General features: G+C 36.0%; 3 protein-coding genes across 8 annotated transcripts in view; all 3 read left to right on the top strand.

Moving 5' to 3' along the window:
• Positions 1-15202, top strand: part of LOC105340102 (uncharacterized) — a 285888-nt gene that overhangs the window by 213782 nt on the left and 56904 nt on the right. The window lies entirely within an intron of this gene.
• LOC136271239 (uncharacterized) overlaps positions 1-15202 on the top strand; it is a 41730-nt gene that overhangs the window by 21479 nt on the left and 5049 nt on the right. The window lies entirely within an intron of this gene.
• On the top strand, positions 1848-5032 carry LOC105345503 (uncharacterized). Its single transcript, XM_034483444.2, has 2 exons — positions 1848-3174; positions 4855-5032. The coding sequence occupies exon 1, from the start codon at positions 2108-2110 to the stop codon at positions 3146-3148; it is 1041 nt and encodes a 346-aa protein (XP_034339335.2). The 5' UTR covers positions 1848-2107; the 3' UTR covers positions 3149-3174; positions 4855-5032.

Consider the following 15202-nt stretch of genomic DNA (forward strand, 5'->3'; position numbering starts at 1 on the left):
ATAAACCTTTTAAGAGAGTACAAAAGATCCATACTCTTTATTGCTGAGAAAACAGAAGACACTGATGGACTAGAAGAAGCGACTCCATGCACTGAAAACAACAAACCATAAGTGATTTAAACTTTGGCGAAAATTTAGACCATTGTCAAAAACAGGAAGTCCGCAAAATATTCTTGAAATATGAAAATGTTTTCACCAACAAACCTGGTCATTGTACCCTGACGGAACATAGCATCAGAACAACAACAGAAACATCAATATTTCAAAGACCGTATAGAATTCCTGAAGCAAAACAAGCAGCCGTGAAGGACGCAATTGAAGAAATGTTGAAGCAGAGACAAATTCAACCATCAAATAGCCCTTGGAGTTCGCCAGTTGTCCTTGTAAACAAACCAGATGGAACTATCAGAATCTGCATTGACTACCGAAAACTCAATGAAATAACAGTGTCAGATGCATACCCAGTCCCAAGAATCAGCGACATCCTAGAAAAAGTTGGAAATGCCGAATTTCTAAGTCATTTCGATCTGACCAAGGGATACTGGCAAGTTCCGTTGTCAGAAGATTCCAGAGAAAAATCAGCCTTTGTGACCCCATATGGACTTTACGAATTTTTAGTTATGCCATTTGGAATGAAAACCTCACCTGCAACATTCATACGCCTAATGGACAAGGTGTTACATGACGAGAAAAATGTTGTTACATATTTTGATGATATAATGATTTTCTCAGATTCCTGGGAATCTCACCTTGGGGATATCGAGAATGTTGTCAAGAAATTGCAGAAAGCTAACTTGACCGTTCGCCCTTCAAAGTGTAAGATAGGAGCTACACAATTGAAATGTCTGGGACACATTGTCGGGAATGGAAGCGTCACACCAGACCCATCTAAAGTACATGCTATTCAGGACTTTCCTCTTCCGGTGACGAAGAAAAACCTGAAGTCGTTCTTGGGATTGACGGGCTACTACCGTGCATACATAGCGAAATATGCCGAAATTTCTGTATTGCTAACCAACATGCTGAAGAAATCTGAACCGACAAAATTAAAGTGGAACTCAGAACAAGTGACGGCATTCAAACTCTTGAAGGAGGCCTTGATGACAGCACCAGTCCTAATTACACCAAAATTTGAAAACCCATTTATTGTCCAAACTGATGCAAGTCAATACGCAATAGGAGCCGTTCTCAGCCAAGAAATGATAGATGGTGACCATCCAGTATCCTACATCAGTAGAAAACTATTGCCGCGAGAACAAAACTACTCAACAATTGAAAAGGAACTTTTGGCAATTGTTTGGGCCATCGGTTCTTTCTCCTATTACCTGGACGGCAGGAAGTTCTTTGTGGAGACAGACCATAATCCACTTAGCTGGCTTCATCGCATGAAAGACAGAAATCAAAGACTCTTACGTTGGGCCCTTTCATTACAACCGTTTGATTTTGAAGTAAGATACCGCAGAGGCACTAAAAATCAAAATGCCGACAGTTTATCGCGTATATAAACTAACTATCCGAATGTATTATGAATAGTGACCGTGAATTTGAAAAATATGGACTGTTCATCATTGCTTTTATATTGAGTATAATTTGTGGCTTCTGGACTGTATACTGTTAATGGATTGTTAATGGACAATTTTTGTTCAATGTAAAACAGTGAATTTTATTGTTTTAAAATATGTATTATTTCCTAATTTTAATTACCCTTACAATTTTAATTTTGAAAAAATTCAACTTTTCTAGTTAAATTTTTATCTTAAGGACGGAGGTGTTAAGAGTAAATTGTAACCTTAATTTCATTGTAGTAAGAATTCTACAAATTCCTGTAAGGTCAGCAAATGATGTAAATTTCTTCTCCCCTATTGGGGTCTCTGTCTCAAATGAGATGATAAGGATACCGCGTGGTTCATAGATAAGTTAGCGTGGTTCAGAGTCGGACGGAATTTTAGTTACTTTTGTATTGCATGACCGGATTATTTATAAAGTGTGTGATTTGTGATATATTCTGTACAATTTCACAGTTGTGTCTTCTGACACTTTATTTGCATAGCGTATAGACGCTGAACTTGCGTATAGACGCATTTGAGAAACTGTATACACAGTAAAAATGAGTATAAACTCTGAAAGTCAAAATGTTGACACCTCCCTCACGGAGAAAAACGATGAAGGGGGAAAGGACAATGTTCTCATCATGGAAATGATGAAGGAAATGCAAAGGAACATGTTGTCGTTAACATCAACTGTGAGCGATCTGCAAGAAAATCGCGGAACTAAGCGCAAGTTGCGTGAATTGGACGAAAATCCAGGCACATCGAAGTCAAACGCTGACTTCAGTGACATTTCTGATGAAGAAAAAGACGAGTTCGATGACGTCTTAAATGAAGTTAATGAAGACATTGACACTGATTGTGACAATTTGCTTGATGAACTGGCCGAATGTTTTGGTACTGAAGATAAATGTGGCGAAGCAATTCATGAAAAACTCGCCAAAGTCACAAATGACGGCGTTCGAGCTGTTGTAGATTCGGAAAAAATTAAAGAAGTGAGCGAAAAATATTACAGACCGAAGAATGTGCAAAACTTGGTTACCCCAAAATTAAATGAAGAAATCCGCGCTCATTTGAGTCGGAAAATCCGGAGCCAAGATATACGGATTCAAAAAACACAGACACTGGTCGGGAAAGCCATCATCCCGCAGCTACAGCAAATTAATTTGCTACTTAAAGCAAAGCAGAAGGGTGAGACACCCTCCATGAAAGAACTCACCAGCCTTTCGATGGACAGTTTAAAACTGATGACTTACGTCTACTGCGACCTGTCGAACAGGAGACGGGAATTGATCATCCAGCCCGAGAAGAATGAGGAATTCCGGGCATTGTGTTCGAACGAGTATCCCGTCACCGATAAATTATTTGGTGACGACCTTGGCAAGAAAGTTGAGGACATTCTAAAAGCCAACAAAGTAGGATCCAAAATCTCTGGGTTTAACAAATTTGACAGACGCGGTAATCAGAACCGTAGACAGCATGGACAAATCCAGAGAACTTCCAACTACGGAAACTACAAGGCCAATAATTTTTTAGGCCAGCGCTGGGGGACAAATTACAAGAAGAGATCAGCTCCCGCAAACAAGCAGAGGAAGCAGTAGTTTCCGTTGAGCAACGAGATACAAATGTGAGTAATTTTCAAAACACTTCCAAAAATTTTTCAGCGGGAAAAATGGTTCATTTTATTGAAAATTGGAAGTTAATTACGAGTGACCAAACGATCCTTAGTTTTGTTAGTGGGTACTCCATTGAATTTGATTCATATCCATTTCAAACGTTTATTCCGGTGCCGATTAAGTTCAATGAGTCAGAAACAGAGACAATAGACAATGAAATAAGTAATCTTTTTAAAAAGGGAATTATTGAACACGCCACTTCTGATAATGATGATGAATATATATCAAATATTTTTCTTAGATCGAAGAAAAATGGAAAGTTTCGAGTGATTCTAAATTTAAAGCATTTATACAATTTTATAGAATATCATCATTTCAAAATGGAGACTTTTACGGCAGCGCTAGGGCTTGTGTCTGAAAATTGTTTTTTCGGATCAATAGATTTGCAGGACGCTTACTATTCATGCCCGGTTCACGAAAGTGATAGAAAATTTTTAAGATTCTATTGGAATGGAGTAAAATATCAATACACATGCCTAGCAATGGGTCTAGCATCAGCTCCTAGGATTTTTACAAAATTGTTAAAACCAGCGTTCTCTACGTTACGGAAACGAGGATACGCTAATGTTGCTTACATCGACGATTCCTTATTAATCAGCAAAACACATTCTGAGTGTAGGGAAAACATTGCGGAAACAGCGCAACTTCTTGATAGTCTTGGTTTGACAATTAACATAGAAAAATCTGTGTTTACACCAACAAAATGCATTCAATTCCTTGGATTTGTGATAAATTCTGAACTAATGTCCGTTTCATTAACTCAGGATCGTGCTGATTCTATACGGGAAAAATGTCTAGAAGTTCTTAATCTGCATAAAATAGCGATAAGACAATTTGCACAGTTAATTGGCAAATTAGTGTCAAGTGAGCCAGGTGTCCGTTATGCGCCTTTGTTCTACAAATCTTTAGAAATTGAAAAAGACAAACACTTGAAAGCAAACGCGGGTGATTTTGAAGCAAAAATTGTCATTTCTGACAAAAACAAAGAAACGATTGCATGGTGGATAGATAACGTGGAACGATTCCCACGATCCATTAATGTTAGTAAACCGTTGTTAGTGATCAAAACAGATAGTTCAATGACGGGATGGGGCGTTTTTAATGAAAACAACGGAGATTGTTATCAAGGAGAATGGTTAGATGAAGATAAAGAAAACCATATCAATTACTTAGAATTAAAAGTAGGATTTATCGCTTTGACGAAGGTTTGTGCCGATATACGGAATGCACATGTTAGACTTTATATGGACAACTCGGTTGCTGTAACTTATAGCTCAAAAATGGGGGGAAAGATTGCGTCCCTTAACGACCGGACGGTTTCTATCTGGAAATTCTGCATGGACAGAAATCTTTGGTTATCTGCAAATCATATTGCGGGTGTTGAAAATATAGAGGCGGATTTCTTATCTCGCCATAAGAATGACGACCTTGAATGGATGTTAGACAGAAACATTTTTGCAAAAGTAGAATGTCTATTCGGGAAATGTGATATTGATCGATTTGTTTGCGTCAAAGCATAACTTTCAATTTCAGCCATACGCTTCTTACACCCCGGATAAAAATGCCAAATCTATTGACGCTTTTAGTGTTGATTGGAGTGACCTAATATGTTATATATTTTGCCCTTTCAGTGTGATAGGAACAGTACTTCAAAAGATTACCACCGACAGGGCAGAGGCAATTTTAATTGCCCCAATCTGGCCAACACAGCATTGGTTTCCCCGCCTTCTTCAGATGATATGCGAGGACAGTTATCTCCTTCCGAATACCCCCGCCCTACTGACGATGCCCAACAATCCCAGCAAGTACCACCCGCTGAGGAAAATGCGGCTGGGAGCATTCCGTGTATCAGGGAATCATTCAAAAATCGAGGCATATCAGATGACACTCAAGCCATTCTACTATCTTCATGGCGAGAATCGACTAAAAAACAATATAGGACATATATCGGAAAATGGGTGTCATTTTGTTGTAAAAGAGAAATTAATGTATTTGAAGCAGTTATGAATGGGGGAGAGGCTTTGACAGTTCTCCTCGCTATCTTTCACACCTTATCGCTCAAATCGTGGGACTTGGCAGAATTGGTTCCAATTAAATTTTAGATTATAAACAGGATAGGCATTTTCACATTAATCTCTGTTTTAACTTTTAATTACCTCCATCCTGTCCGTGGGAATTTGACATTTTATTTCTATTTAAAAGATATTGTATAAGAAAATCTGGCAGTCTTTGTTCAACCTCGCATTGATACACACATGGAATAAACTGATGCGAAATCATTCGATTGGGTTCAGTTTTATGCGTGTAACAGATTGATACACGATAAGAAAGGATAAACGATGAAAAACGTATGATCGCTTTAAACGATATTTACGAACAAACTGATAATGGCAGAATTTGAGAGAGAACACGTACATATAAAGATTTACGTGGAATTTCTTTTTAGTAACAATTGCCGAGTTGTTAAGCATCGCTGCATTTACAGAATGTATAAAAATGACCAGTTATTTTTTTTTTCAACTAAAATTATGAGCTTTAATGATCAATAAATTTTCTGTATTGTTAAAATTGTTTTCATTACCGAACACCCTAGCCGACCGCCGCGAACATTTCAGTCTGAGATTAAATCACTCGGAAAATAGCGGGTTTAATTTTATAAATCCAACTATTGTATAAAGTAAATATAAAATCTATCATAAGTACATTTTTTTCTGTATAAGAAAATGATGCATTAAAAACGAATTATTACAGTCAGGCTAAATAAATATTTACGCAGATACACATTCCGCGTACGATTTGTTAACATTGTTTTCATCACCACACACCCTAGCTGATTGCCGAGAACATTTCAGCCTGAAATCAAATATCACACGGAAAATAAGGGGTTCAAAACACAACTCGGGTTTTAATTAAATATGAATTATATCATAAATAGTTTTGTTTCTGTAAAATATGATGCATCAAAATTATATTGCATAAAAGTTAATGTTTACGCAGGTATACACTCTGCGTACGATTTATCAAATTCGATTTACAGGTAAATATGTTACCTGGTTCCTAAGAATTTCGTTTTTCATTTTCAAAGTTAACAGATATGATTTACATATAATATTGGTTAATTTTGATCTAAAAAATTTAAAAATTAGTATCCTGACGGAATGTTAGAGAGGATTTCAAAATTCTTGTTCAATAAATATTCGTATACGGCGCACCAAAAGAGTTGCAACTAAGTAATAAATTTACTTGCTTATGAAAAGGCACGAAACGATTAACACGATAGGATAAACGGAAGAATTGTTGAAATTAAACGATAAACCTGATAGGATTAACGCACGATAGGATAGGATTAACGCACGATTAAACAGTATACACGCACGATACGATAGGATTGATACACAATACGATAGGATAGGATTGTAAAAAAATAACGTTGCCGGTACTGTATTGATCGTCATGAGAGAGAGAGAGAGAGAGAGAGTAAGGCTTTAGTGCATTTTACTTGTAATTCACTTAAATAAGATACGTTTTAGTAGTTTGCATATATAATGAACATTTCTATCGTTAAATTGCACATTAAGATACAATCATGTCAGAGTCCATTGCTTCCCCTGTCAATCAAATCAGCCCACAAGTTTCACAACGTGCTCCTTTCATGACAAGAAAACAATGTGGTTTCATTGTTATTTAAGAAAATAAAAATATGTTTAACAATGAAGTACTTAGTTTTCGTAATGTTTAGATTCTTTATTCTTATACTGCATATACGAAAGTTGCAATACTGTGTTTTTAAAACTCTCTCTCTCTCTCTCTCTCTCTCTCTCTCTCTCTCTCTCTCTCTCCAACCTGAGTGTATGTAATTGTGTGCAAACAAATTAATTTTGAATTATTAAGATTTTATTTGTATGAATATAATTCATTTTTTAGTCTCGATTTTAAAACAATTGCTATCTTCGCTAGCCAAGGGTTTCTGATCCGCACCTCATGCACCCTTGGCCTATTGTGCTATCAAAAGTCGGGATTGTGTACGTCACGTGATCTCTAAGCCTATTTATATATCAGCCAATGAAAATTGCCGTACTTTAACATCATTATTTACAGTAATGACGGCCTCCATGATTCACATGGGTATTTTGAAAGAACGTTTTAATATTCAGGATTTAAAACGTATTAAGCGATTAGGAATTAGTGCAATATTAAGTGGAACGGATTTATTCGTAAGATGTAAAACTGGAAGCGGGAAACCTCTTATATATGAGAGCATACCTCTGTTGATACCAGCTTCGAGTTTACTCGTTATTGCACCATTGCAATATATTATGAAGGAACAAACAGAAAGACTACAAAAGTTAGGATTTTCAGCTATATGTGTTGGTGACAAGGACTCTAATGACCCTAAGCTAACGAAAATGGAATATGACTTTATATTTGGAAGTCCAGAAGCGCTCTTGGGAGATAAAAAATGGCGCGAGAGGTTGCAGACACCTGAGTACCAAAGGAAAATAAAATTGATTGCGGTGGATGAAGCGCATTGGTAGGTCACTGTTTCTTTGAAAACTGGTATCAATTTAACCTCTACAAGTTACATATTTTAACCACTGTCAAGAAATTTCAAAGGGACTAAGACATGGGGGGGGGGGGCTGTTTGGGTATATCACTTGTCTTTTTTTTAAATGTGTTATCAGTCGGGGTAAATCGACATTCATATTTATTTTTTTAACGCTTTTCAGGGGGATTCTTGGGGTTAAGATGAAGAACCCTTTCGGAAATGGTTTTCCAGAATAGGAGAAGTACGATCAATTTGTCCCAAAGTACCCAATGCTGCATTGACTGCAACTTCATCAGCTTCTCAAAGGAGGACAATTTTGAACAAACAATGTTTCAGTAAGCACTCTGAAGTGATTGCAAAATCTCCTGACAGAGAAAACATAAAAATAACATCTGTTCAAGTTCCCAATAATGAAGATTTACACACAACATTTGGTTGGCTAATTGATGGACTAAAGGCAGAGAAAGAATCATTCCCAAGACATGTGATTTTTTTTAAGAAAATTCATACAGTCTCTAAGATATGCTCTGCTTTTGATGATGTGCTAGGAAGTGATTGTAAATACTTTAATATGTTTCATAGTAAAAGAAACTCTGAAGGAAGAAATCCAAAAAGATATGACACAGGATGGCCTTCTTTGACAAACTCTGCAGGGATGGGGGACAACTATTCCTTTTTAAGAAATGAAATTTATTATGGATTGCCATTAGGGATCTTGTTCAGCTGGCAAAAGATACTCAATGCCGACGCAATGTACTGTGCAATTCCTACCTGTGCAACAAGCATGACATCAACCCTTTACATAACTGTTGTGACGTTTGTGAAAAGGAATGCCAGTGTGGTGGTGAATCATGCCCAGCAACGCACCCAGCACGTATGGAAAGGAAGATCTATTGTCCTAGTATGGAACGTACTGTATCAGACCAAAACAAAGTGCCCATTTAAGAGACAAATGGAGGGCATTGAAGTTTTCGTTATCCATTTCCAACCCATTGCTCTCGTCTGAACTGATGCATGGCCTAACAGACGTTGTGATTGAAGATATTGTGGCAAAATCTGACAAGCTTTTTTCTCCATATGATTTTGGCTACTATGCACATTTTGGTCATATGAATTTTCAGAGAAGGTATGCACTATATTAAGTGATGTGTTCGGAGACATTGATATGTATGGCTTTGATGACAGTAATGATTTCGATTGATAAAGAACAATTGTAAATGTTATATAATTTTGAAACTTAACTTTGTTCATTTAAATCCGAAACCTATGTTTTACCAAATGTGCTTTTTTCAATCATATAAAAGAACAAAAATAGCATTTGTTTATTCCCGAATTAAAGACATCAAATACTATTTAAAAGTCATTTTCATTTCCTTCTACTCATTATTAATGTAATAGTCATACTTTGTAATATTGAAAGAGGAAATTTCTAAGATATTTGAGGGATCAAAATATTAAGCGTAAAATTCTTCAATGAAAAAGAGGTGGGACTTCTAAATCAATTTAAAATTTCTTTCTTTGGTGCCAAAGATATCCTATTTCGAGAAACCGAAGTACAGCTGTATTGCATTAGCAATGTTAAAGGTATAATTGCAAACTAAAGAAATAAATTACTTCAGTTGTTAGATTTTTTTTAATTCAGGAAGTGGATTTAAACTCTGCTTGTTATATAATCAGTGATCCATACAGTTTTAAATTAATCACTTGATATTGCTAAATGAAATACATGTATTACCAGAATCTAGTAAGGTGTCGGTAACAATTAAGACAATGAGTACAAATTCTGACTTAAGGCTTTAAGTGGTTCATGATACTGGGGCCTGAGATCTTTAGGAACACTTGAAAGTGCTCAACGTATACCCCTGTAATATAATCCATGATGCGTGTAATTCACAATGACCTAGCTTTTATATAAAAGTGTACAAAATAATTTGTCAATCTGGTAAATTAATATGTTATAAAAGAGCTAGAGTAGATATTGATTTGCACGCCTTACAAAGTTTCAAATAAGTTCGAATTTAGCTCTTTGTTTTTGTGCACTTATCCATTTGTGGACATTTTAGGAACAGCTCTTTGTAATGGATCTACAAAGTTTGCAAACATTACCTAATATTGTTTTCATGAGCTGCCCCTTTTCTGCTTCTTGTATGATTATAGAGATGTCCATCACTTTACTGACGGGTGGTTTTGCAGTTCCAAAATGGGATTCACATTGTCTGATGATGTTTTGTTTAATGTCATCTTGTACTTGGCTTGAAATTGCAATAACTCTAGCACTGTCATATGTCACATTAGCACCTTGAGACCGTAACTTCTGCTTTATAGCATTAACATTCATCTCCATAAGTAAATCATTTGGCACATTTCTACCAATTCTCCCATTTGTGTTAGAACAACAATTCCATTTGTACTCGAAGGCTTGACGGGGGGAAAGTAGTGCATTTTCGTAAGCAAGAAATGTCCAAAGCCACAATCTATATTTTGTGTGATGGAATGCATCTGCAAGTAGCATTTCAAACTTTGCGTTGCGGAATACTAGTATTCGATTGCCGTCTGCCATTTGATAGGCATCATACGTGTCACGAAGAATCAATGAACATATCAGGAATAATGTTCTGGCTTCTGCAACACCGTCCTTGGTACGAGTGGCAGTTTCGCCTTCCTGGGGAAAAGTCCAGTTGTGGATACTTTGTAAATGCCTCTTAAAATGGCCCAGAGTTTTGTACACTTTGCTACATTCACACGTGTACACCCCCTCTGCTGCATTGTAGCACGCCTGTAGTTGGGAACTTTGGTTGTCCATTTCTTCCATTTCATTAGTTTCTAAAAAAAACCAGTACATATAAAAAAAATAAAATATATTCCCTTTAGATAACATATCCTGTAAGGCAAAAAAAACCCATTTTCTATTATGAAATACTAGTTAAGTAACGTATGACATTTTAATGACAGTGTTATTATTATTTCTAAATTGTCGCAATTTCTCTACCTCAACTTTCAATTCATTTTTATTTTAAACTGCAGATTTGCTCATTTTATACATGTATTAATCAAAGTAAATTTACCAGGTACAAAGACAGAATAACTATAACGGTGAAAGTTTATAAAGTATAATGAAAATTAATTTGCATATTATGAGCATGATCCACCGATCATTAAGCGTGTAGTTTTTCACTCGGTTCTATTTATTATGCTTAAATGTATGTGATCCGTGGTTATAGTTTAGACCTTTCTTGATGTAGACTTCCAGAATGTGTCTTCCAATGAATTGAAGCCACCTAAGTTTGTCTTCATTTTTTCATGTTGATAAGAGAGGGGGATGCTTATAGGGTCGGACTCCAATTTTTCCATTCCAAAGTAATCCATAAATGCACTGCATATATACCCATCTAAAACATCCTCAACAAATACAAAGGGTGCCCAGTTAAAAAATTGAGGCTTATTCAACATACAAGTTGATTAATGCTGCCACAAGTTGATATTCTACAGCTACAACTAATCATGATTGCAGGTGCTGGAAAAAAATCGTAAGCAAATGCAACCAAATAAGATGAATCATGAAAACACAAAGATTATAATAGTACATTAATTTGCTAACTGGTAACTGTCATATTCACAAAGTATCCATTCACACATGCATGTCCATATGTATTAGCAAAGCGAATAGGTAAGTATCAACATTTTTTCACTGGAGAAAACAGAGAGAGAGAGAGAGAGAGAGAGAGAGAGAGAGAGAGAGAGAGAGAGAGAGAGAGAGAGAAAGAGAGAGAGAGATTGGTTTGACCTTGATTTTAGCATTAACGATACCCGAATCTCTCTGTGACTGTGTCATGACCATGAACATCTCTTCTGTTGATAAGATAACGCAGCTGGAACAAAGATCCCGCATCTCTTGCTGTCTGGCACTTGTAGAAGGTTTTGTAGATTTCCTTAAAAGGAGATAAACTGTTTTGATAAAAACATGCACTTGTAAATGTTCATCAGTTATTAAACCCCCCGCAAAAAAAGTGGGGGGGGGGTATATAGGAATCACCCTGTCAGTCTGTCCGTCCGTCTGTCTGTGCAATCGTGTCCGGTCCATATCTTTCTTATGGAGAAACATTGGAAGTTTTTACCTCACACAAAGATTGCTTATGACCTAAGAGTGTGTCATGACCTTGAACCTAGGTCATTTGGGCAAGGTCAAGGTCACTGGCAGAAAAAGTACAAAATTCGTGTCCGGTCCATATCTTCCTTATAGAGAAGCATTAAATGTTCTTACTTCACACAAAGATTGCTTATGATTGAAGGGTGTGTCATGACCTTGACCCAAGGTTATTTGGGAAAGGTCAAGGTCACTGGCAGAAAAAATGCAACATTCGTGTCCGGTCCATATCTTTCTTATGGGGAAACATTGGAAGTTTTTACTTCACACAAAGATTGCTTATGACCTAAGGGTGTTTCATGACCTTGACCTAAGGTCAATTGAGAAAGTTCAAGGTCATTGTTTGAAAATGCTAAATTATGTCTGTGTCATATCTTGTATTTATGGAAATATTAGATGCTAAAATTTGACACAAAGCCTGCCTGTGTCAGGCCACATAAAACTATTTTTAGACTCTCATCCCCGTCTCTCTGAAAATGGCCTGCCCCGATGATTTTTTTTTTTTGGAAAAAAAATGTATGGAAATTTTTCCGGCTCAGTATACCAATAATTAAAATGTTTATATATAAAATTTTTCTTAGCGGGGAGTATCAATTGTGAGCTTGCTCACAGTACCTCTAGTTTGAAAGTGTTTTTAAAGTTTTGTGAGAAATATGTGTATCGGTATCATTTTTTCTAGATGATCATTAACTCATGTATAGTACTTCATCAACTTCATTACAAAGAAATATTTTTTTGATAAAAAATAACATGAAAACAGAAGCAATACTGAATTATTAACAATAAATTGAATAATTAGTAAAACAAGGAAATGAAATTATGTTAGTATTAACATATATAAGGCCACACCAATTTAATTTCTTGCTCGTCAAACGAGCTCATATTTAAACAAAACTCTGCCAATAATATTATAAAATTCATACATCCAGGTAATTCTGATCTTTTTCTGATCTTTTTTTGCCCTATTCCTTGTACTTTAAATCGTTAAAAAAACAATATTATTGTCCAGTCAAATTTATTTATGTTCTCCCTAAAGAATTACCCTATAAAAAAATAATTTTATTAGATCACCTACCCATACTTATTTTTCATCAGATTCTTAGTCTGACGAACAAGAAATTTAATTGGCGTGGCCCAACTTTAAATAAACAAGATTGAGGTCTTTAACTTTCAAGCCCACCTGATCACAATGAAAATTAAACAAAGCTATTCAACACGTTCGAAAACACTAAAACAAACACTAAACACAATAAACAATAATATATAATAATAAACACTAAAATATTAATTACCTGAATTGAAATAGAAACTGAAATGAACAAGCCAACTCAAACTCTATTCTGTTCTACGAGTATACCACAAGTGAATTCATTATCCTGTAAAATCCCTCAGGCCTATGAATCACCCCTTTCAATCTATCAAAATCATTGGAAGTGTCCAACATAACCAACTGGGCCGAGGAAGCACGCTCATTTGTAAGTACATCTCCTCCAAAACCTTCTTTTTGATTACTTTTGGATCTTCTCCTTAACTGTGGCTTATATAGTTGTCATGAATATGTTCGAGGATAAGGAATTATGTCTTCATATTTATTTTCGCTCTTATCGAACAAGTCTAAGATTGAGAAGTTTGATTTCCTACTACATTCTTCAACATAGGGATGATCAATATTTGCAGGTAGTACTACACATTTCTAAAGACCTTGTAGTGCTGGAATGTACTTTGTAGCTGCCTTTACAATAAGGAAAACCATATCATTTTCTAAACTTTCACACTGTTCTCTATCAGGGACAAATTGACTGTTGGGTACATTAACATGTAGTATATCAGCCGTGGGATAATTATCCGGAAGGTCACAATTTAAAACCCTTCTTTGTGCACCAAGCATTAAAAACCAATGATTACTCTGAACTTGCCTAGTTTTCGTCATTGCAGATGGTCTTTTGGTCCAATCAAAATCGTCTCCTATTATTTCTACTTGTGGAAGTGGTTTCAGAACTTTAGATTCATGTGAGTCAAAAGCCACCTGAATATGTACGTCATATGAGATTTGTTATGCACTTTTTTATTTGTCGACCACTTATAGATAGTAAACCCCAATCAGAATTAAGGAAAAAAAATCCCGACTTTTCATAGCACGATAGACCAAGGGTTCGTGAGAAGCGGTGCGGATCAGAAACCCTTGGCTAACGAAGATGAACAATTAATAAAAATGTGTACAGTAGACGATGTAATCAGATTGTTCGCTTAAAATTTCGACACTATTCAAACCACACATAATAAATTGAAAATTGGCTAGGCATGCTGTAACTTGTGTGGAATCATCCTCAGGTAGAGTAAATTCAAGTATTTTCAAATAATGATACCCGTGGGTAAGGTGGGACGAATTACAATGGGAGTTTGGATTTTTACAAAAGAATATATGAATTTAAAAAAAAAAAATTATTCTCAAAAGCTAAATGTCCAGACAAATTGAACTTATGTGGAATCGGGTAGTGTAGTTTCAAGTTTTAAGATCCTCTGAGTCATTCAGGTGATCTATGCGATCTGTTTTTGTCCGTCGTCGTTCGTCGCTTGTCGTTCATAAAATTTTGAACATTTTAAGCTTCTTATCTGGAACCAAAGTTGACATATAGCATCTATGGGTGAAATGAAGTACAATTTGAACTTCAAGGCCCCTGTTCCCTGGGGGTATGAGGGCTGGGGCTAAAGCCATCAACATTAATGCAATATTTAAAAAAATCTTTACTCCTGAACATCAAGCAGTAAAACTGATGGCATAATTGTAATAAGCATTGAGCTCCGTACCAACATTCTGAAATTCATGGTCTAAGGGTAAGGGGTTCTGGCGCTAGGGTGGGGCTCAATGATTATATAGTGAAAATGCATAATTTCTTTATAAATCTCCTCCTCTGCACCTGGGTACTTAGCTTATGAACTAGTTTCATAGTTATGATGAGCAAGAATGCCTCTAAATCTTCCAAAATTTCATGGCCTTGTGTCAGGGGTTCTTGAGTTATGGTAGGGTTCTAATGATTATAGCGCGAAAATGCATTTTTTGCTAAGGAATATTAAGCAGACGAACTACATAGTTCATAGTACTATGAAGTACCTAGTTAATTGCCCCTGGGTCAGGGGTTATGGTGTTAGCTTAGGGCTCTTATGATTACTGTAAATTCCTTATATTATGCGAGTAATTAGTACCGCGATCCCGCTGGTTTGTATCAAATCGCGAGAAAAAAAAATCGCGAATGCGGAAATTTTCTCCTTATTTCTTATAGTTTTAAAC

This window comes from Magallana gigas, chromosome 9 (genome assembly GCF_963853765.1).
Source record: "Magallana gigas chromosome 9, xbMagGiga1.1, whole genome shotgun sequence".
NCBI classification, from domain to species: Eukaryota; Metazoa; Mollusca; class Bivalvia; order Ostreida; family Ostreidae; genus Magallana; species Magallana gigas.

Bases quoted from the DNA above. Each gene is read 5' to 3' on its own strand.
- LOC105345503 (XM_034483444.2), top strand. From the start codon at position 2,108: ATGAGTATAAACTCTGAAAGTCAAAATGTTGACACCTCCCTCACGGAG.